This window comes from Pogoniulus pusillus, chromosome 40 (assembly GCF_015220805.1).
Source record: "Pogoniulus pusillus isolate bPogPus1 chromosome 40, bPogPus1.pri, whole genome shotgun sequence".
NCBI classification, from domain to species: domain Eukaryota; kingdom Metazoa; phylum Chordata; class Aves; order Piciformes; family Lybiidae; genus Pogoniulus; species Pogoniulus pusillus.
In genome coordinates, this window is record NC_087303.1 from 6,747,359 (window position 1) to 6,767,812 (window position 20,454).

Here is a 20,454-nt window from a genome sequence, read left to right on the forward strand (position 1 = left end):
CACAACCTGGTTCTGCCACCCCCCATCAGCTGGAACCCCAGGGCAGGGGGATGGGGTGGGGGCTTCTGCTGTGGCTAACCAGTGCTTCCCACCCCCCCTAGCAAGTGGAGGCTGTGGGAAGGTGGGATGTGTGGAAATGGGGGGATTCAGGGTAGAAGCATGCCACAGTCCCCTGGGCACATGTGTAGGCACAGCTGGACAGATGTGTGTGTGTGCAGCTGTGTGTGTGTGTGCACACATGGACGTGCCCAGAGCTGCACAGGGATGCTGCACAGTTCAGCAAGGCCAAGGGCTGGGTCCTGCACTTGGCTCACAGCAAGCCTAGGAAGGCTCCAGGCTGGGGCAGAGTGGCTGAAGGTGCCCAGCAGAAAGGCCCTGTGGGTGCTGGTGAACAGCAGATGAAGATGAGCCAGGAGGTGCCCAGGTGGGCAAGGAAGGCACCAGCAGCCTGGTCTGGATCAGCAGTGGAGTGGGCAGCAGGAGCAGGGCAGGGATTGTGCCCCTGGGCTGGGCACTGGGGAAGCCACAGCTCAAGTCCTGGGTTCAGTTTTGGGGCCCTCAACTATCAGAAGGACATTGAGAGGCTGCAGCAGAGCCAGAGAAGGGCAAGAAAGATGGGGAAGGGTCTGGAGAAGAGAGATGGGGAGGAGCAGCTGAGGGAGCTGGGGGGGTGCAGTGTGGGGGAGAGGAGGCTGAGGGAGACCTCATTGCTCTCTGCAGCTCCCTGAGAGGAGGCTGCAGGCAGGTGGGGGTTGGGCTCTGCTGCCTGGGGTCAGAGGAAATGTCCTGAAGCAGAGGAAATGTCCTGAGGTTGTGCTAGGGGAGGGTTAGGTTGGAGAGGAGGAAAGATTTCTTTACTGCCAGAGTGGTGAGGGCCTGGCACAGGCTGCCCAGGGAGGTGGTGGAGTGCCCATGGCTGGAGGTGCTCCAGAAAGCTGTGGCCATGGCACCTGGGGCTATGGTTTGGTGGCCATGGTGGGGCTGGGCTGCTGGTTGGGCTCGAGATCCTGGAGGCCTTTTCCAAGCCAAACGAGTCCATGGCTGCACAGACACAGACTCACATCGCAGCGTGTGTGGGAGCTTACAGCCGCCAGCACCTTCCTCTCTGCTCAGCCCATGCCGCTGCCAGCCCTGCTGCTGTTCCAACTCTCATCCCGCTGTCATCCTGCCCACGGGGTGGGCACAGACTGTGGCCCCTGACAGGATGGCCCACGAGTGCCCACTGTCCCCACGGGTGCCAACTGTCCCCAGGTGTGATGGCAGAAAAGGCGTCGTGGATCCCCCTGCTCAGGACAGTTGCAGTGGGTCCCCAGTGTCCCTACCGGTGGTATCGGGGTGCCGCCAGCAGCAGGTGGCTGTGTCCCTGGGGCAGAGACCGAGGTGTGCCCTGGGCCGGTCCCCAGTGCAGGAGGACCCGCGGGGGATGAGGACCCGCGGGGGAAGAGGACCCGCGGGGGATGAGGACTCGCGGGGGATGAGGACTCGCGGGGGAAGGTGAGGACCAGCGGGGGATGAGGACCCGCGGGGGATGAGGACCCGCGGGGGAAGGTGAGGACCCGCGGGGGATGAGGACCCGTGGGGGAAGGTGGGGACCCGTGGGGGATGAGGACCCGCGGGGGAAGGTGAGGACCCGCGGGGGATGAGGACTCGCGGGGGATGAGGACCCGCGGGGGATGAGGACTCGCGGGGGATGAGGACCCGCGGGGGAAGGTGAGGACCCGCGGGAGATGAGGACCCGCAGGGGATGAGGACCCGCGGGGGAAGGTGAGGACCCGCGGGGGATGAGGACTCGCGGGGGATGAGGACCCGCGGATCGTTGCGGGTGTGGAACAGCCCTTGGGGCTCTACCTGTGCAGAGCCGGACCCCTGCCACTGCCGGTGCCGTTGCCCGGTGTAGAGCAGCTGCCCGGGCGCACTCCGGGACTCCGTCCCGTTCCCTGTGCAAACTCATGCCCGGTGCGGACCCGACCCTGGGCAGACCGGATCGTGATGGGGACCCGTGCCGGTACAGACCGGAGCTCGGCGCAGACCCACCCCGGCAGGCGCCGTCCGACCCGGCACAAACGGTTAACATCGCAGGGGCCGAAATCTGGCTCCTCCCGGTACCTCCCCGCGCCCGGCCCCGGGCCCGGCGGGGCCGCCCAGTCCTAGTCCAGCTCCAGCCCCGTCCTCCGGCACCGCCCAGGCTCCCTGCACCGGCCGGGGGCACCGGGGGCACCGCCGGAACCAGCAGCACTGGGGCACGGCGAGCAACAGAAGCACCGGGAGCATCGGAGACAGCAGGGGTGTGGGAGGCACCGGGAGCACCGGGAGCACCGGGAGCACCGGGAGCACCGGGAGCACCAGGAGCACCGGCACCCCGGCCCCGCACCATGATCTGCGGCAAGAAGGCTCGTCCCGCCGCCGAGCAGCCCCGCTCCCCGCTGTATGGCCCCGGTGGCTCCCGCCGGCCCGGCAGAGCCTTGAAGAAAATGGGTGAGTCCCGGGAGCGGTCCCGCCGCGGCGGGCAGGGGGCACAGGGCAGCGGCTGCGGGGGAAGCTACACCAGCCGGGAGCTCAGGAGGAGCCTTCGGGGCTGGGAGAGCTCCGAGGTGGCTGTGGACTCCCGTGGCAGGGAGGGGACCCTCACGGGAAAGAGGGGGTCCCTGTGGCTGGGAGGGGTCCCCAGGACAGCCAGAGTCCCCGGGCAGGAAACTGTCCCCTGGCCAGGAAGGACCCCACAGCAGGGAAAGGTGCCCCGGGTGGATGAGGCCCCCACGGTAGGAAACGTCCGCAAGACAGTCAGGGTCCCCTGCAGGAAGTTGTCCCCGTGGCTGGGGGAGGACCCAGCGGCCGGGAGGGTCCCTGTGCCAGGGAGTGTCCCCGAGGAGGATGCGGTGCCCCATGGCAGGGTTGAGGAGGGGTCCCCATGGCCATGAGGGTGCCCATGCCAAGGGGCACGGGCATGTCTTCAAAGTGGGTGGGATCCCCCATGGCAGTGATGTGTCCCCATGGCCAGGAGAGATCCCACGACAGGAAATGTTCCCGAGGTGGGTGGCAGCCCCAACAGCAGGGAAGGGTCCCCTTGGCTGGGAGAGGTGCCCAGGGCAGCCCCAGAAGCTGAGGGGCAGCGAGGTTGTGATTCAGCCACACAACAGGTGACAGGAGACCTCCTGCTGCTTCTTGTCCCCAAGGCTCCGCTCCGGCTCCCCGGCTCTGTGCCCGGACTCCCTGCCTCCGTTTCCCCACACACGGTGCTGCAGCAGCACTGCTGGCACAGAGCCCTGCCGGTCCCCGAGAGCTGGGTGGCAGTAAGTGCCGGGAGGGCCGGGGTGTGCCCGTGGCACGGCCGGGTCGCATCCTGCGTGGGTGCTGAGGCAGGGCCAGGGCTGGCCCTGTGCCACCAAGGGAGGGTTTGCTGACCCATGAGTGGCTTTGGGCGTGTGGCCCTTGGCCCGGAGCCACACGGCTTGGTGCAGCCATGTGTGCTGTGGCTCTGTGGCCCTGTGTCCTTTGTGTCCCTGTGCCCTTTGTGTCCCTGTGCCCGTACGCTTGTGCGTCCATGTGTCTGTGTGTCCTTGCATCCACACCCCCACACCTCCCCGGGTCTGTATGTCCCGTGTCCATGTGTCTGTCAGTGCATCCATACATCCATGCGTCCATCTGTCCTTATATTTGTGTCTGTGAATCCACACACCCCTGCTTCCCTGTGTCCATGCATCCATGTGCCCCTGCATCAGTTCACCCCTGTGTCCATGCATCCATGTGCCCCTGCATCAGTGCCCCCCTGTGTCCATGCATCCATGTGCCCCTGCATCAGTTCACCCCTGTGTCCATGCATCCATGTGCCCCTGCATCAGTGCCCCCCTGTGTCCATGCATCCATGTGCCCCTGCATCAGTTCACCCCTGTGTCCATGCACCCATGTGCCACTGCATCCCTGCTTCCCTGTGTCCATGCATCCATGTGCCCCTGCATCAGTGCCCCCCTGTGTCCATGCATCCATGTGCCCCTGCATCAATTCACCCCTGTGTCCATGCACCCATGTGCCACTGCATCCCTGCTTCCCTGTGTCCATGCATCCATGTGCCCCTGCATCAGTTCACCCGTGTCCATGCACCCATGTGCCACTGCATCCCTGCTTCCCTGTGTCCATGCATCCATGTGCCCCTGCATCAGTGCTTCCCTGTGTCCATGCATCCATGTGCCCCTGCATCAGTTCACCCTTGTGTCCATGCACCCATGTGCCACTGCATCCCTGCTTCCCTGTGTCCATGCATCCATGTGCCCCTGCATCAGTTCACCCCTGTGGCCATGCATCCATGTGTTCGGGCATCCCTGCTTCCCTGTGTCCATGCATCCATGTGCCCCTGCATCAGTGCTTCCCTGTGGCCATGCATCCATGTGCCCCTGCATCAGTGCTTCCCTGTGGCCATGCATCAGTGCTTCCCTGTGTCCATGCATCCATGTGCCCCTGCATCAGTGCTTCCCTGTGGCCATGCATCAGTGCTTCCCTGTGTCCATGCATCCATGTGGCCATGCATCCATGTGCCCCTGCATCAGTGCTTCCCTGTGGCCATGCATCCATGTGCCCCTGCATCAGTGCTTCCCTGTGGCCATGCATCAGTGCTTCCCTGTGGCCATGCATCCATGTGCCCCTGCATCAGTGCTTCCCTGTGGCCATGCATCAGTGCTTCCCTGTGTCCATGCATCCATGTGTCCCTGCATCCCTGCTTCCCTGTGGCCATGCATCCATGTGCCCCTGCATCAGTGCTTCCCTGTGGCCATGCATCCATGTGCCCCTGCATCAGTGCTTCCCTGTGGCCATGCATCCATGTGGCCATGCTTCCCTGTGGCCATGCATCCATGTGTCCCTGCATCCCTGCTTCCCTGTGGCCATGCATCCATGTGCCCCTGCATCAGTGCTTCCCTGTGGCCATGCACCCTCGTGTCTGTGGTCATGCATCCCTGTGCTTGTTCATATCCATGTCTGCTTGCATCAGTGCATCCCTGTGTCCATCCAACCCTGCATGCATGTAACATACAATCATAGAATCAACCAGGTTGGAAGACACCTCCAAGATCATCCAGTCCAACCTATCACCCAGACCTATCCAGTCAACTAGACCATGGCACTAGTGCATTACCCAGTACATGGATCCATATGTCCCTGCCTCTGCATATCCATGCATCCATGTGTCCATGCATCTGTGCATCCATCTGTCCTTGTATCTGTTTGCCTATGCATCCGTACATCCCTGCTTCCCTTTGCCCATGCATCCGTGTGCCTGTGCCTCAGCACATCCATGTGTCTGTGTGTCCGTGTGTCCGTGCATCAGTGCATTCCTGCATCCCTGTATCCACATATCCGTGTATCCACACATCCCTCCATCCATGTATCAGTACATCCATGTGTCCATGCATCTGTGTGTCCCTGTGTCTTCATCCATGCATCCATGTGCCCATGTGCTTGTATCCATGTGTCCATCTGTGCATCCATCTGCCTGTGTCTGTACATCACGGCATCCATGTATCCATACATCCCTGCAGTTGCATATTCATGTACCCAGATATCCATTCATCCCTGCATCCATACACCTGTGTATCCATGCATCCATATATCCCTTCATCCATGTGCCCATGCATCCATACACCTGTGTATCCATGCATCCATATATCCCTTCATCCATGTGCCCATGCATCCATACACCTGTATATCCATGCATCCGTATATCCCTGCATCCATGTGCCCATGCATCCATACACCTGTATATCCATGCATCCATGTATCCCTACATCCATGAACCCATGCATACATACACCTATGTATCCATGCATCCATATAATCCCTGCATCCATGTGCCCATGCATCCATACACCTGTATATCCATGCATCCATATATCCCTGCATCCATGTGCCCGTGCATCCATACACCTGTATATCCATGCATCCATGTATCCCTACATCCATGTGCCCATGCATCCATACACCTGTGTATCCATGCATCCATATAATCCCTGCATCCATGTGCCCATGCATCCATACACCTGTGTATCCATGCATCCATATAATCCCTGCATCCATGTGCCCATGCATCCATACACCTGTATATCCATGCATCCATGTATCCCTACATCCATGTGCCCATGCATCCATGCCCCCATGTGCTGCTGTGTCCAAGCATCCATGTGCCCATCTGCCTGGATCCATCCATCCATCCATCCATCCATCCATCCATCCATCCATCCATCCATCCATCCATATGTGCCCATGTGTCTGTGCCTGCCCTCCAAAGATGCCCTCACTGTGGGCAGGATGTCACTATGCAGGAGGTGGTGGCAGCTGGTGGCTGTGTCCCCAGACCTGTGTGCAGCTCGGGATGTCCCTGCTCATCCCTGAACCCTCCATTCCCAGCCCAAGATCACTGAATCCACCCAGAGCAGGGGCTGGGCACTGGAGTTGTGCCCAGCATAAACTGGGAGGAAATAACTGCTCAGGGGAGCAGGAGCTGGGCACTGGGGCTGTGCCCTGCATAAACTGGGAGGAAATAACTGCTCAGGGCAGCAGGAGCTGGGCACTGGGGCTGTGCCCAGCACAAACTGGGAGGAAATAACTGCTCAGGGCAGCAGGAGCTGGGCACTGGGGCTGTGCCCCGCACAAACTGGGAGGAAATAACTGCTCAGGGCAGCAGGAGCTGGGCACTGGGGCTGTGCCCCGCACAAACTGGGAGGAAATAACTGCTCAGGGCAGCAGGAGCTGGGCACTGGGGCTGTGCCCTGCACAAACTGGGAGGAAATAACTGCTCAGGGCAGCAGGAGCTGGACACTGGGGCTGTGCCCTGCACAAACCAGGAGGAAATAACTGCTCAGGGCAGCAGGAGCTGGGCACTGGGGCTGTGCCCTGCACAAACTGGGAGGAAATAACTGCTCAGGGCAGCAGGAGCTGGGCACTGGGGCTGTGCCCTGCACAAACCAGGAGGAAATAGATTCTCGAGAGAATGGACGGAAGAGTCCCGGCCCCGCCGTGAGCGTGGGTGTGGGCTCCTGCATCCCCTGAGGCCACCCTGCCAGCGTGCCCAGCCTGAGCCCTCTGCCAGCACCGTCCTGTGCTCCCCACGTGGGACCTGGGTGGCTTTGCTGGGCTTCAGAGCTTGGCTTGGCTGCGGGAGAGCGGTTTGGCCGCTGTGCTGCCGCGCCCTGTCCCCGACTGGCGTGGCACAGTGACAGCATCACGCCGGAGCCCACGGGCACTGGCTTGTCCTCTCCGTTCTCTCCTGCCTGCCGTATCCCATCCCTCCCTATCCTGTGTGTCCCATCCTGTCCTGTCTGTCCCATCCCAGCTTGTCTGTCCTGTCCCATCTATCTCACACTGTCCCATGCTGCGCTGTCCTTCCCATCATGTCTTTCCTATCCCATGCCATCGTGAGGGGATGCACGCAGGTGTACACCAGCTCCCCACCCACCCACGCTCCCACACAGTAGTTCCACCACTCCCTGAGGCACTCCAGTACCTGCCAGTGCCCCCAGTGGGTGCGCAGAGTGCCCACAGGCTGGTGCCCGCAGGTCTGACGGAGGATGAGGATGTCCAGCGGATGCTGCGGGGGTCGCTGCTGCGGAAGATCAAGGCCCGGGGGGTGCCCAGGGAGCGTCTGTTCCGGCTGCAGGAGGACGGAGCCACCGTCTGCTTCGAGGGACGCTTCAGGGGAGCTCACTCCCTGCGGAGCTGTGAGTGACAGCCTGGGGACTGCCCCCGGGGGAACACAGGGACACGGCCTTGAGCTGCAGGCAGGGACCTGGGCAGTGCCCCAAACCCACCCATGGGCACCTAGACAGGAGCTGGCACCCAGAACCTTGCCCAGGATCTACACCCTCACCTGGGACCCAGGATCCAGACCTCAGCCGAGGACCTAGACCCACATTCAGGCTCCCACTCAGAACCCAGACTCCAGCCCAGGTCTGAGACTCCAACCCAGGACCTCACTCACTGCCTGGAACCCAGACCCCTAGTCAGAACCTGGACTCCAACCCCAGACCCCCATCCAAGACTCCCATCTGGGATCCAGACCCCAGTCCAGGACTTAGACACCTACTTAGGACCTAGTACCAACCTCAGGACCCAGATCCTCATCCAGACACCCACTTGGGACCCAGACTCCTACCTAGGACCCAAAACCCACCCGAGGACATTAGATTCTCATTCAGACTCCAACCTGGGATCCAGCCCCCAGCCCGGGACCCAGCCCCCAGCCCAGGACCCAGATCCCAGCCCAGGACACAGTCTGCCATCCAGAACCTGGATCCCCACCCAGTACACAGCCTGGGGCCCAAACCCTCACCCAGCACCCAAATGCCCATGTGAGACCTGGACCTTAACCAAGGACCCAATCCCCAGCCCAAGACTTGGACCCTTAGATGCAACCCAGACAACCACCCTGGGTCCTAGATCCCACTCCATGACCCAGACCCCTCAGTCTTAACACCCATTTGGGTCCTAGACCCCACTGTGGTCCCAGACTCCTGTCTGGGACTCACATCCCAGTCTGGGAAGACCCAGATCCTACCCAGCACCCAGATCCTACCGAGCACCCAGATCCCAACCCAGGACCAGCCTGAGAGCCATAGCCTGACCAGACATGTTGGACCCCAGCCCAGAGCGTGGACCCCAAAGCCCAACCCACTGCACCCAGTGTCCTACAGTGCCTTCCAGTGCTTCCCAGTGTACCCCGCTGGGGACCCACACGAGGTCCTATCTCCACCCCAGCCAGGCTCTGTCCCTGCTGCCCAGCATCACCAGTTTATTTCCATCATCTCATCTGGGATGGGTGCCCAGAGTTGGCACTGCTGCAGGACTGCTCCATCCCCCACCAGTGTCCCTGTCCCCATCCCCACAGGCACTGCAGGGGACACTGGTGGGGGATGGAGCAGTGCTGCAGCAGCGCCAGCTCCTGTCTCGCCTGGGATTAGCTGGTTAAGCCCAGGCTGGGCATCAACAACAGCCAACCCCAGTCCCTGAGGGGCACCCCTGGGGACCCTGTAGGGTATCCAGCACAGCCAGAACATCTTCCGTGGTGCCCATGAGGTGGGGGGGGGAGGGAGAGGGGGAAATGCTGAGGGAGCACCTGGGGTCACCACACCACTGTGCGCCCCTGCAGTCTCGGTGCTGCACGTGGAGGGGGTGCGTGAGGGGCACCAGTCAGAAGGCCTACGCAAGTACGGTGCCACCTTCCCCGAGTGCCACTGCTTCACCATCGTCCTCAAGGGCAAGCTCAAGAACCTGGACCTGGCTGCCCGGGGCGAGGAGGATGCCCGCCACTGGGTGCAGGGCCTCACCAAGCTGATGGGAAGGCTGCAAGCCATGAGCCAAGCCGAGAAGCTGGACCAGTATCCTTTGTGAGAGCTAAGGGAGCGCGGGGGCAGGCCGGGCAGGGCGGCGGAGACGGTGCCCAGCTGCTTTCCTTACCCTGGCACAGCTGGATCCATGGGGTCCTGCAGCGAGCGGACAGGAACAAGGACAATAAGATGTCCTTCCGGGAGGTGAAGAGCATGCTGAGGATGATCAACATCGACATGGATGATGGCTACGCCTACAGGCTCTTCAGGGTACCCATCCTGTGCCCCTCTGCCCGCCATGCCCCGCTGCTGGCTCCTTCCTGGGTGCAGAGAGCTGTCAGACTCATCGCACCCAAAGCCACCACCCACCCTCACCAGTGCCTGGGGATCACTGTGGTGGGGTGGGGTGAGCTGGTCCCACCCTGCTACTCTGGGGGTGCCTGAGGACATGTTCCCCCCACCAGGGGATGCCATCCCCGTGAGCATCTCATAGGTTCACAGAATGGGTTGGGTTCAAAGGACCTTAAAGCTCAACCGGTTCCAACCCCTGCCGTGGGCAGGGACACCTCCCGTCAGACCAAGCCGATCAAGGTCCAAACCTGGCCTTGGACAGCTCCAGGGAGGGGGCACCCACAGGCTCTCTGGGCAGCCTGTGCCAATGTCTCACCATCCTCGCTGTGAAGAATTCATTCCTCATCTCCAGTCTCAGTCTCCCCCCTGCCAGCTCACAGCCATTTCCCCTCACCCTGTCACTACAAGCCCTTGTCAAAAGTCTCTCCCCGGGGGCCCGTTCCTCCTGGGGAAACTGAGGCACAGAGCTCTGCTCCACTCCATCCCACACTGGAGGCTCAGAGGTCTGTGGATGAGTGGGACAGAGGGGACATGCCCCGAGCCCCAGCAGGCACAGCTCATCCCCGAGCCCTCATGCCGGTAACTGAGCTCCTCTTCCAACTCATCACAAGCTGCCATCCCGAAGGGCCAGGCAGGAGGAGGCAGGGGGTGGCCGTGCCCCCTCCCCGACGGCAGGGGACGGTCCCTGAGGCTGGGCTGTGTCTCGCCAGGAGTGCGACCGCTCGGGCAACGAGCGGCTGGAGGGCCGGGAGCTGGAGGAGTTCTGCCGGCGGCTGCTGCGGCGCCCGGAGCTGGAGGAGCTCTTTGGGCATTACTCGGGCGAGGACCTTGTCCTGTCCGCCGAGGAGCTGCAGGACTTCCTGCGGGACCAGGGCGAGGATGCCAGCCTGCGCCAGGCGCGGTCCATCATCCGCGCCCACGAGCTGAACGAGAAGGGTAGGGCTGGGCGCTGCTGGGCCGGGGGCTGCCGGGGCAGGGAGGGGCCGTGGATGGCCTGGGGCTGGCGCTTTGCTTGGCGGTGTCCCCCTCCGAGATGGCACAGGGTCCTCCACGACTCGGGTGAGCGTCCTTGTGACCCTTCCCCAGGGTGGCAGCAGGTGTTGGCAGACCAACAGGTGGCCTCGATGGCTCCTGGTGGCTGTGGCACTGTGGGGACAGAGCACGCGAAGGCAGGGAGGGACAGCAGGTGGCCATCCACGGGTGACACAGTGCCAGCCCCGCCAAGAATGCCACACTGCCAGGGTGCCACCGTGGTTGGTCCAGGGTGGACATGGCACTAGGATAGGTGACATCATGGTGAGGGTGGAGGAGGTCCATGTCTCTTGAGTGCCACAGCATTACCCCTAGGGTAGATGTGGCACTCGCAGGATGCAGGCATCCATGTGGGGGTGGGACACCGAGGGGACTGTGAACACGGCACTGTGAGGACAAAGGACACCAGGGTGGTGTCAGCATCTCGTGAGTGCCACTATGCCAGGTCCAGAGTGAATGTGGCACTAGCAGGATGAGCAACATCATGATTGGGTGCTGGAGTGCCAGGTGAACATGGCACTGCAGTGAACATGGCACTGCAGGGAGGCAGGGAACATCCAGGTGGGGACAGTTGCTGGACTGCCACCTTACTAGCAGTGTGCCAGCCCTCTGTGACCCCTCACCGTCGTGCCCTGCAGCCAGGCAGCAGGACCTGATGATGCTGGATGGCTTCATGATGTACCTGCTCTCGTCCGCCGGTGACATCCTCAACCAGGAGCACACCAAGGTGCACCAGGACATGAGCCAGCCCCTGTGCCACTACTTCATCTCCTCCTCCCACAACACCTACCTGACCCGCAACCAGATCGGGGGCACCAGCAGCACCGAAGCCTACATCAGGTGGGTGCCCCTGGGCAGATGCTCCACGCCACTATGGCACCGTGGGTTGGGGAGGTGCAGGGACTCACTGGTACCCATGCAGTGGCAGCACAGAGACTCACTGGTGCCCATGCAGTGGCGGCACAGAGGCTCAGTGATGTCCATGCAGTGGTGGCACAAGGACACACTGGTGCGCGTGCAGTGGTGGCACAGGGACTCACTGATGTCCGTGCAGTGGTGGCACAGGGACTCACTGGTGCCCGTGCAGTGGCGGCACAGGGACTCACTGGTGCCCGTGCAGTGGCGGCACAGAGACTCACTGGTGCCTGTGCAGTGGCGGCACAAGGACTCACTGGTGCCTGTGCAGTGGTGGCACAGGGACTCACTGGTGCCTGTGCAGTGGCGGCACAGGGACTCACTGGTGCCTGTGCAGTGGTGGCACAGGGACTCACTGGTGCCCATGCAGTGGCGGCACAGAGACTTACTGGTGCCCATGCAGTGGTGGCACAGGGACTCATTGGTGCCCGTGCAGTGGCAGCATAGACTGGTACCCATGCAGTGGAAGCACAGGGGGCACACTGCTGCCTGTGCGGTGACAGCACAGAGACTCAGTGATGCCAATGCAGTGGCAGTGCAGGAACTCAGTGGCGACAGTGTGGTGGCAGTGCAGGGACTCGGCAGTGGCTGTGCAGTGACAGTGCAGGGTCTCAATGGCAACACTGCGGTGGTGGTGCAGGGACTCAGCAGTGGCTGTACAGTGACAGTGCAGGGTCTCAATGGCAGCACTGTGGTGGTGGTGCAGGGACTCAGCAGTGGCTGCGCAGTGACAGTGCAGGGTCTCAATGGCAGCACTGCGGTGGTGGTGCAGGGACTCAGCAGTGGCTGTACAGTGACAGTGCAGGGTCTCAATGGCAGCACTGCGGTGGTGGTGCAGGGACTCAGCAGTGGCTGCGCAGTGGCAGTGCAGGTTCCGAGCGGTGCCCGTGCGGTGCAGGGCGCTGATGTCCGGCTGCCGCTGTGTGGAGCTGGACTGCTGGGAAGGCTCCGACGGGGAGCCCATCGTGTACCACGGCCACACCCTCACCTCCAAGATCCTCTTCCGTGACGTCATCGAGAGCATCCGCGACTATGCCTTCAAGGTGAGCTGGGTGCTGCAGCCCCGGGGTGGGTGCTGGGTGCTGGATGCTGGTGCTGGGTGCTGCCACCCCAGGATGGCTGCTGGTGCTGGGTGCCGGTCCTGGGTGCTGCAGCCCCAGGATGGGTGCTGGATGCTGGGTGCTGGGTGCTGAGCACTGCCTGTCCCTGTGCCCAGCAATCGCCCTACCCTGTCATCCTGTCCCTGGAGAACCACTGCGGGCTGGAGCAGCAGGCCACCATGGCTCACCACATGAGAGTCATCCTGGGGGACATGCTGCTGGCACAGCCACTGGAGGGGCAGGACCCCCACAGCCTCCCGTCCCCGGAGGTAAGGCCACCTCTGCCCACCCACCCACCATGGCATCCCCATGTCCCCTGCAAGCCCTCACCTCACCCCTTCCTCCTGCAGCAGCTGAAAGGGAAGGTCCTGGTGAAGGGCAAGAAGCTGCCAGAGCCATGGCATGAGCCCCAGGGTATCACCTCCCTTCCGGAACCTGAGGACGAGGAAGAGGAGGAGGAGGAGGAGGAGGAAGAGGAGAGGTTTCAGGAGAGAAGCAGGCGGCAGGTAAGAGGTTGTCTCTGTGGTGCCAAGGGACTACAGCATGCCAGTGGTGCTGGAGAGCCATGGGGGCCTGCTGGTGCTGGGAGACTCAGCAGTGCCACAGGACCACTGTGTGCCAGCAGTGCTGTGCCCTGGGGCCAATGCCTGCTGCTGCCACCCCCTGATTCAAGCCTGCTCTCTTCCAGTCCTCCCAGGCACTGCAGGAGATCAGACCTTTGCAGGTGGGTGGCATGGTGGAGCTGGGTGGCATGGTGGAGCCAAGTGGGCTGAGGGGCTGGGCAGTGTGGGGGCAGTGAGTGGTTGTCACTGCCCAGCAGAGGGGACAGAACTTGAGGACTTCTCAGCTTGAACCTTCCTCTTCCCCCACCGGGCTGGGTGCTCCATTTCTGGGGTCTCCATCACCACCAAGGTGACCCCCTCGGGATCTCTGTTGTCCAGGGCAGTGTCCTCCATTGTCTCAGTTCTCCATCACCTCGAGGTCTCTGACATTCTGAGCTTCTCCATGGCTTCTCCATGGCTTCAGGGTCTCAGCCTGCTTGAGTTCTCCATCACCTCAGGCCCCACTACTCCTGGCCTTGGGTTATCCACTGCCTTGTGCCTCTGCCACCTTGGGTCTCCATCCCTTTGGAGGTCTCCATGACCTTGGGGGTCTCAGCACTCAGCACTAGCAGGGCAGGGGATGGTTTGCAGACCCTCAGGCAGGCAGATGGCACCAGAGCCAGAGTGGCCCTGGCACCACGGTGGTTCCTGCAGGCCAAGGATGCGTCACAGGTGGCCCCAGAGCTGTCAGCCCTGGTGGTGTACTGCCAGGCTGTGCCCTTCCCCGGCCTGGCCCATGCCCTGCGCCACCCCCAGCCCTGGCAGATGTCCTCCTTCAGCGAGAGGAAGGCTCGGAAGCTCATCAAGGAGGCAGGTGAGCATGGTGGGACAGGGACAGGCATGGGGGCAGAGTGGCTCCATGCTCCTGGCTTCGATGGGATGAAGGATGGGGCTGAGACCCATGGGCTCTGCCACCAAGGTGGCTTCATGGGGGGTGGCTGGGAATGTGGTGGCCTTGGCTGGGCTGCTTTGGTCTGGTAGGACTGGGTCCTGGTGGCAGGGTCTGGGGCCAGAGACAAGAATGAGGGTCACAAGTTCAGGGTCTGGGGTCAGAGCTTGGGATTTGGCATCTGGGTCCAGGGTCAGGTCTGGGGTCTGCGATTAAGATCTGGGTCAAGGCCCAGGGATTGAAATCTGAGGCCAAGATCTGGGGCTGGGTTCAGGGTTTGGGGTCCAGGTCAGGATTTGAGGTCAGAGTTGGAGTTACAGAGACAAGGTCCAGGGTCAGGATCTGTCAAGGTCAGGGGTTCAAAGACAAAGTCTATGGTCCAGGGTCAAGGTCCAGGGTCAAGGTCTGGGCTGGAATCCAGGATCTAAGGTCTGGGATCAGATCTGGGATGTGAGATTTTGGTTCAGAGTTTCAGGGTCAGGGTCTGGGATTTAGGGTTTGAGTTCAGACCCTGGGGTCCAGTGTCGAGGGCCATGGTCAGGGTTTGGGGTCTAAAGTCAAGCTCTGGGATCAGGACCCAAGGACAGTGCCTGGGATCCAAGGCTGAGAATAAGATCTGAGTCAGCTTCCAAGGTGTGAGGTCTCGGGTCAGGGTCTGGGGTCCAAGGTCAAGCTCCAGGGCCAAGCTCTGCAGTTTCAGGTCTGGGTCTCATTTCTGGCTCTGGACTCTCTCAGCTGGGCAGGCTCCATCCGTGTCCCCAGGAACAGGGATGTAGGCAGGGCACCGTCACCCCTGGCAGGGCGCCTCAGGAGCACCCATGGGTGCTGTGCCCCCAGGCGCGGCGCTGGTCCGGTACAACGCCCAACAGCTCAGCCGCATCTACCCGCTGGGGCTGAAGATGAACTCCTCCAACTACAACCCCCAGGAGATGTGGAACGCTGGATGCCAGCTGGGTGAGAACCCAACAGCCCCCGGGGCACAGCCGGTGCCCGCCCCGGAGCCGTCGCTCCCCCTGACCCGCCGTGCCCCTGTCCCCGCAGTGGCGCTCAACTTCCAGACGCCAGGCTACGAGATGGACCTGAACGCAGGACGCTTCCTGGGCAACGGCCGCTGCGGCTACGTGCTGAAGCCTCCCTGCCTGCGCTGCCCCCCCGGGCAGGGCTCCCGCAGCCTGCTGCTGCACGTCAGGGTGAGGGCTCCTCGCCCCCCGCCCCCGCGCCTCGGTGGCTGCCACCCGCACCCCTGCTGGGTGACATTCAGCACGTTCCTGCGCTTGGCCAAGTGCCACCTGCATCCCTTTTCCCGGGTGGCATCAACCCCGCGCCCAGCCAGGTGCCATCCATGTCCCTTCTGGGTGGCACCAACCCTATGTCCAGCCAGGTGCCATCCACATCCCTTCTGGGTGGCACCATCCCCATATCCAGCCAGGTGCCATCCACGTCCCTTCTGGGTGGCACCAACCCTATGTCCAGCCAGGTGCCATCCACATCCCTTCTGGGTGGCACCATCCCCATATCCAGCCAGGTGCCATCCACGTCCCTTCTGGGTGGCACCAACCCCACACCCAGCCAGGTGCCATCCACGTCCCTTCTGGGTGGCACCAACCCTATGTCCAGCCAGGTGCCATCCACATCCCTTCTGGGTGGCACCATCCCCATATCCAGCCAGGTGCCATCCACGTCCCTTCTGGGTGGCACCAACCCCACACCCAGCCAGGTGCCATCCACGTCCCTTCTGGGTGGCACCAACCCTATGTCCAGCCAGGTGCCATCCACATCCCTTCTGGGTGGCACTATCCCCACACCCAGCCAGGTGCCATCCACGTCCTTTCTCCTGGTGGCACCAACCCCACACCCAGCCAGGTGCCATCCATGTCCCTTCTGGGTGGCACCAACCCCACGCCCAGCCAGGTGTCATCCATGTCCCTTCTGGGTGGCACCAACCCCATGTCCAGCCAGGTGCCATCCACGTCCTTCTGGGTGGTGCCAACATGTACCAGCCCATATCCAGCCAGGTGCCTGGGTAACACTGACCCCAGCCCAGGCCAGGTGCCACTCATGTCCCTTCTCGCTGGCCTGCCGCCCGTGGTGGCCCAGCACGCCCTGCCCCCAGACATATGGCACCCATGTGCCTTTACATGGGTGGTGCCAACCATGTCCCTCCTCCCCACCCCATCCCCATTCCTGCTGAGATCGGCCCTGTCCCCACCTCCAGCCATGTGCCACCCCTGTCCCTTCTCGCTGGCCTGCCACCCGTGGTGGCCCAGCACGCCCTGCCCGCAGGTGATCTCGGCGCAGCAGCTGCCCAAGCTGCACCGGGAGAAGGGCAGCTCCATCGTGGACCCTTTCGTGCGGGTGGAGATCCATGGTGTGCCAGCTGACTGTGCCAGGCAGCAGACCCACCACAAGCTCAACAATGGTGAGCACCTGCTGGGACACCACGGCCCGGCCACTGGTCCCTGGGTACACCCTGCAGCACCTGGTCCTTAGGGGCACCCAGTCCCTGGCAATGCCCCAGGGCCCCCTGATCACCTAAGGACACCGCAGGGCACTTGGTGCCCAGGGGCACCTGATCTGCAGGGGTGCCCTAGGCCACCCTGACCCCTGGGGACACTCCAGAGCTCTCTGTCTCCTCCTTCCCCGCAGCACACTCCAGCCAGCCCCAGTGTCACCCCAGTGCCCTCGGTACAGCCAGTCACAGCTCAGCCCCAGTGTCACCTCCATCCCCCCAGCACAGCCCAGCCTGGCCCCAGTGTGACTCCCGTTCCTCCAGTACAGCCTGGAACGGCCCCAGTCTGCCCCCCACTGCCCAGTGTACAGCACCATGGCCCCAGTCTGCCCCCCACTGCCCAGTGTACAGCACCATGGCCCCAGTCTGACCCCCACTGCCCAGTACAGATCTGCCCAGCCCCAGTCTGGCCCCCACTGCCCAGTACAGCTCTGCCCAGCCCCAGTCTGACCCCCATTGCCCAGTACAGCTCTGCCCAGCCCCAGTCTGACCCCCACTGCCCAGTACAGCTCTGCCCAGCCCCAGTCTGACCCCCATTGCCCAGTACAGCTCTGCCCAGCCCCAGTCTGACCCCCGCTGCCCAGTTCAGCTCTGCCCAGCCCCAGTCTGACCCCCATTGCCCAGTACAGCTCTGCCCAGCCCCAGTCTGACCCCCACTGCCCAGTTCAGCTCTGCCCAGCCCCAGTCTGACCCCCACTGCCCAGTACAGCTCTGCCCAGCCCCAGTCTGACCCCCACTGCCCAGTATACAGCACCATGGCCCCAGTCTGGCCCCCACTGCCCAGTACAGCTCTGCCCAGCCCCAGTCTGACCCCCACTGCCCAGTTCAGCTCTGCCCAGCCCCAGTTTGACCCCCACTGCCCAGTACAGCTCTGCCCAGCCCCAGTCTGACCCCCACTGCCCAGTACAGCTCTGCCCAGCCCCAGTCTGACCCCCACTGCCCAGTATACAGCACCATGGCCCCAGTCTGGCCCCCGCTGCCCAGTACAGCTCTGCCCAGCCCCAGTCTGACCCCCACTGCCCAGTTCAGCTCTGCCCAGCCCCAGTCTGACCCCCACTGCCCAGTACAGCTCTGCCCACCCCCAGTCTGACCCTCACTGCCCAGTACAGCTCTGCCCAGCCCCAGTCTGACCCCCACTGCCCAGTACAGCTCTGCCCAGCCCCAGTCTGACCCCCACTGCCCAGTATAGCTCTGCCCAACCCCAGTGTGACCCCCATTGCCCAGCTCAGCTCTGCCCAGCCCCAGTCTGACCCCCACTGCCCAGTACAGCTCTGCCCAGCCCCACTCTGACCCCCATTGCCCAGTTCAGCTCTGCCCAGCCCTAGTCTGACCCCCACTGCCCAGTACAGCCCTGCCCAGCCCCACTCTGACCCCCACTGCCCAGTTCAGCTCTGCCCAGCCCCAGTCTGACCCCCACTGCCCAGTATACAGCACCATGGCCCCAGTCTGGCCCCCACTGCCCAGTACAGCTCTGCCCAGCCCCAGTCTGACCCCCACTGCCCGGTACAGCTCTGCCCAGCCCCAGTCTGACCCCCATTGCCCAGTACAGCTCTGCCCAGCCCCAGTCTGGCCCCCACTGCCCAGTACAGCTCTGCCCAGCCCCAGTCTGACCCCCATTGCCCAGTACAGCTCTGCCCAGCCCCAGTCTGGCCCCCATTGCCCAGTACAGCTCTGCCCAGCCCCAGTCTGACCCCCATTGCCCAGTACAGCTCTGCCCAGCCCCAGTCTGACCCCCACTGCCCGGTACAGCTCTGCCCAGCCCCAGTCTGACCCCCATTGCCCAGTACAGCTCTGCCCAGCCCCAGTCTGGCCCCCACTGCCCGGTACAGCTCTGCCCAGCCCCAGTCTGACCCCCATTGCCCAGTACAGCTCTGCCCAGCCCCAGTCTGGCCCCCATTGCCCAGTACAGCTCTGCCCAGCCCCAGTCTGACCCCCACTGCCCAGTTCAGCTCTGCCCAGCCCCAGTCTGACCCCCACTGCCCAGTACAGCTGTGCCCAGCCCCAGTCTGACCCCCACTGCCCAGTACAGCTCTGCCCAGCCCCAGTCTGACCCCCATTGCCCAGTACAGCTCTGCCCAGCCTCAGTCTGACCCCCACTGCCCAGTACAGCTCTGCCCAGCCCCAGTCTGACTCCCACTGCCCAGTACAGCTCTGCCCAGTCCCAGTCTGACCCCCACTGCCCAGTCCCAGTCTGACCCCCACTGCCCAGTACAGCTCTGCCCAGCCCCAGTCTGACCCCCGCTGCCCAGTACAGCTCTGCCCAGCCCCAGTCTGACCCCCATTGCCCAGTACAGCTCTGCCCAGCCCCAGTCTGACCCCCATTCCTCCTGTGTACCCCCCCCCAGCCCAGTTCAGCCCAGCCTGGCCCCAGCATCATCTCCCCTCCCGCGGTCTGCCCCAGTGCCCGCACACCCCCACGCAGGACGGAGCTAATCCGGGGCAGGGCTGAGCAGGTGGCAGGTCGAGCAGGTCCCCATGGTCAGGGTGGTGGGTGGCGAGGGTGTCTCGGGTGGCAGTGCCCACCCCCACCTCGGGTGCCGCAGGCTTCAACCCGCGCTGGGAGGAGACTCTGAGCTTCCAGCTGCGGGTGCCCGAGCTGGCCCTGCTGCGCTTCGTGGTGGAGGACTACGACACCACCTCCTGCAACGACTTCGTGGGGCAGTTCACCCTGCCCCTGGGCAGCGTCAGGCAAGGTGAGTGGGTTTACCCTCCTGGTGCCCCGCCGGGGTGGGGACAATCTGCTGGCCCCCCCGCTCAGTGCCCTCTGTGCCCGCAGGCTACCGGCACATCCACCTGCTCTCCAGGGCGGGGGCGTCCCTGTCCCCTGCCACGCTCTTCGTGCACATTCGATGCCAGAGCCTGTGAGGACCCCGCTGGAAGGATGCTGTGCCCCGTGCTGGGGACAAGCACTTGCTCCTCCTTGGGGTGGGCACCCTCCTGAGCCGGAGCCACTCCAGTCCCCGCGTGGGGACAGCCTGGGGACACCGCTCGCCTGGCCACGGTGACAGCAGGGCTGGTTGGGGCACCCAAGGAGGTAGGGGACCCCTTCCATGTGCCAAAGTGCCACCCCACTGCTGGGCCCTGTGCCCAGCTAGTCCTCTCCCTGGCGGTGAGCCCAAGGGGACAGAGCTGCTGTGACAACCAGGACAGAGTGGCTGAATCACTGAAAGCCCAGAGCAGCCCCGGGCGGGTGCCATGGGTGACAGCAGCTCCCAAACTCCACCACCCCCAGACCCACCCCGGGCTGCAAGGACAGTGCCAGCACCACCTGCAGAATGGCAGGGGTCGGAGGGGACCTCTGGGGATCACAGAGTCTAACCCCACTGCCAAGGCAGGGACACCATGAGAAGGGCACCCAGGAACACCTCCAGGTGGGGTTGGAATCTCTCCAGAGAAGGAGACTCCAAAGCCTCTCTGGGCAGCCTGCTCCAGGCCTCCAGCACCCTCACAGGAGTTCCTCCTCATGCTTAGATGGAACTTCCTCGGCTCAAGGTCCCCGAGGGGACTCTGCCACCATGCAGTGCCACCATGCCCAGAGGGCTGAGCCCCTCCCTGGCTGGAGGCCACATCCCCACCCCCGCTCCAGCACTGGCCCAGTCACAAAGTCACAGCTCAGTGCCAAGCCAGTCAAATAAAGGTTTTATTGTAACAGAGCCTGTCCCGGTGTCAATGTCACCTCCTGGGGCCCATTGGGTGGCAGGGGGAGAAGGTTGAGCTCCAAACACAGCAGTGCCCCAGAGAGCTGCCA

General features: G+C 63.2%; 1 protein-coding gene across 1 annotated transcript; it reads left to right on the plus strand.

Annotated features, from left to right (window-relative positions):
• The first annotated feature begins 1,204 nt into the window (after nt 1-1,204).
• PLCD3 (phospholipase C delta 3) lies at nt 1,205-20,231 on the plus strand. The gene is made up of 17 exons (XM_064174396.1): nt 1,205-1,494; nt 1,898-2,475; nt 7,542-7,703; nt 9,131-9,359; nt 9,449-9,578; nt 10,370-10,595; nt 11,330-11,531; nt 12,505-12,649; nt 12,823-12,975; nt 13,057-13,212; nt 13,395-13,430; nt 13,963-14,122; nt 15,035-15,151; nt 15,239-15,387; nt 16,481-16,616; nt 19,250-19,399; nt 19,483-20,231. The coding sequence occupies exons 1-17, from the start codon at nt 1,205-1,207 to the stop codon at nt 19,569-19,571; spliced, it is 3,108 nt and encodes a 1,035-aa protein (XP_064030466.1). The 3' UTR covers nt 19,572-20,231.
• Nucleotides 20,232-20,454: the final 223 nt, after the last annotated feature.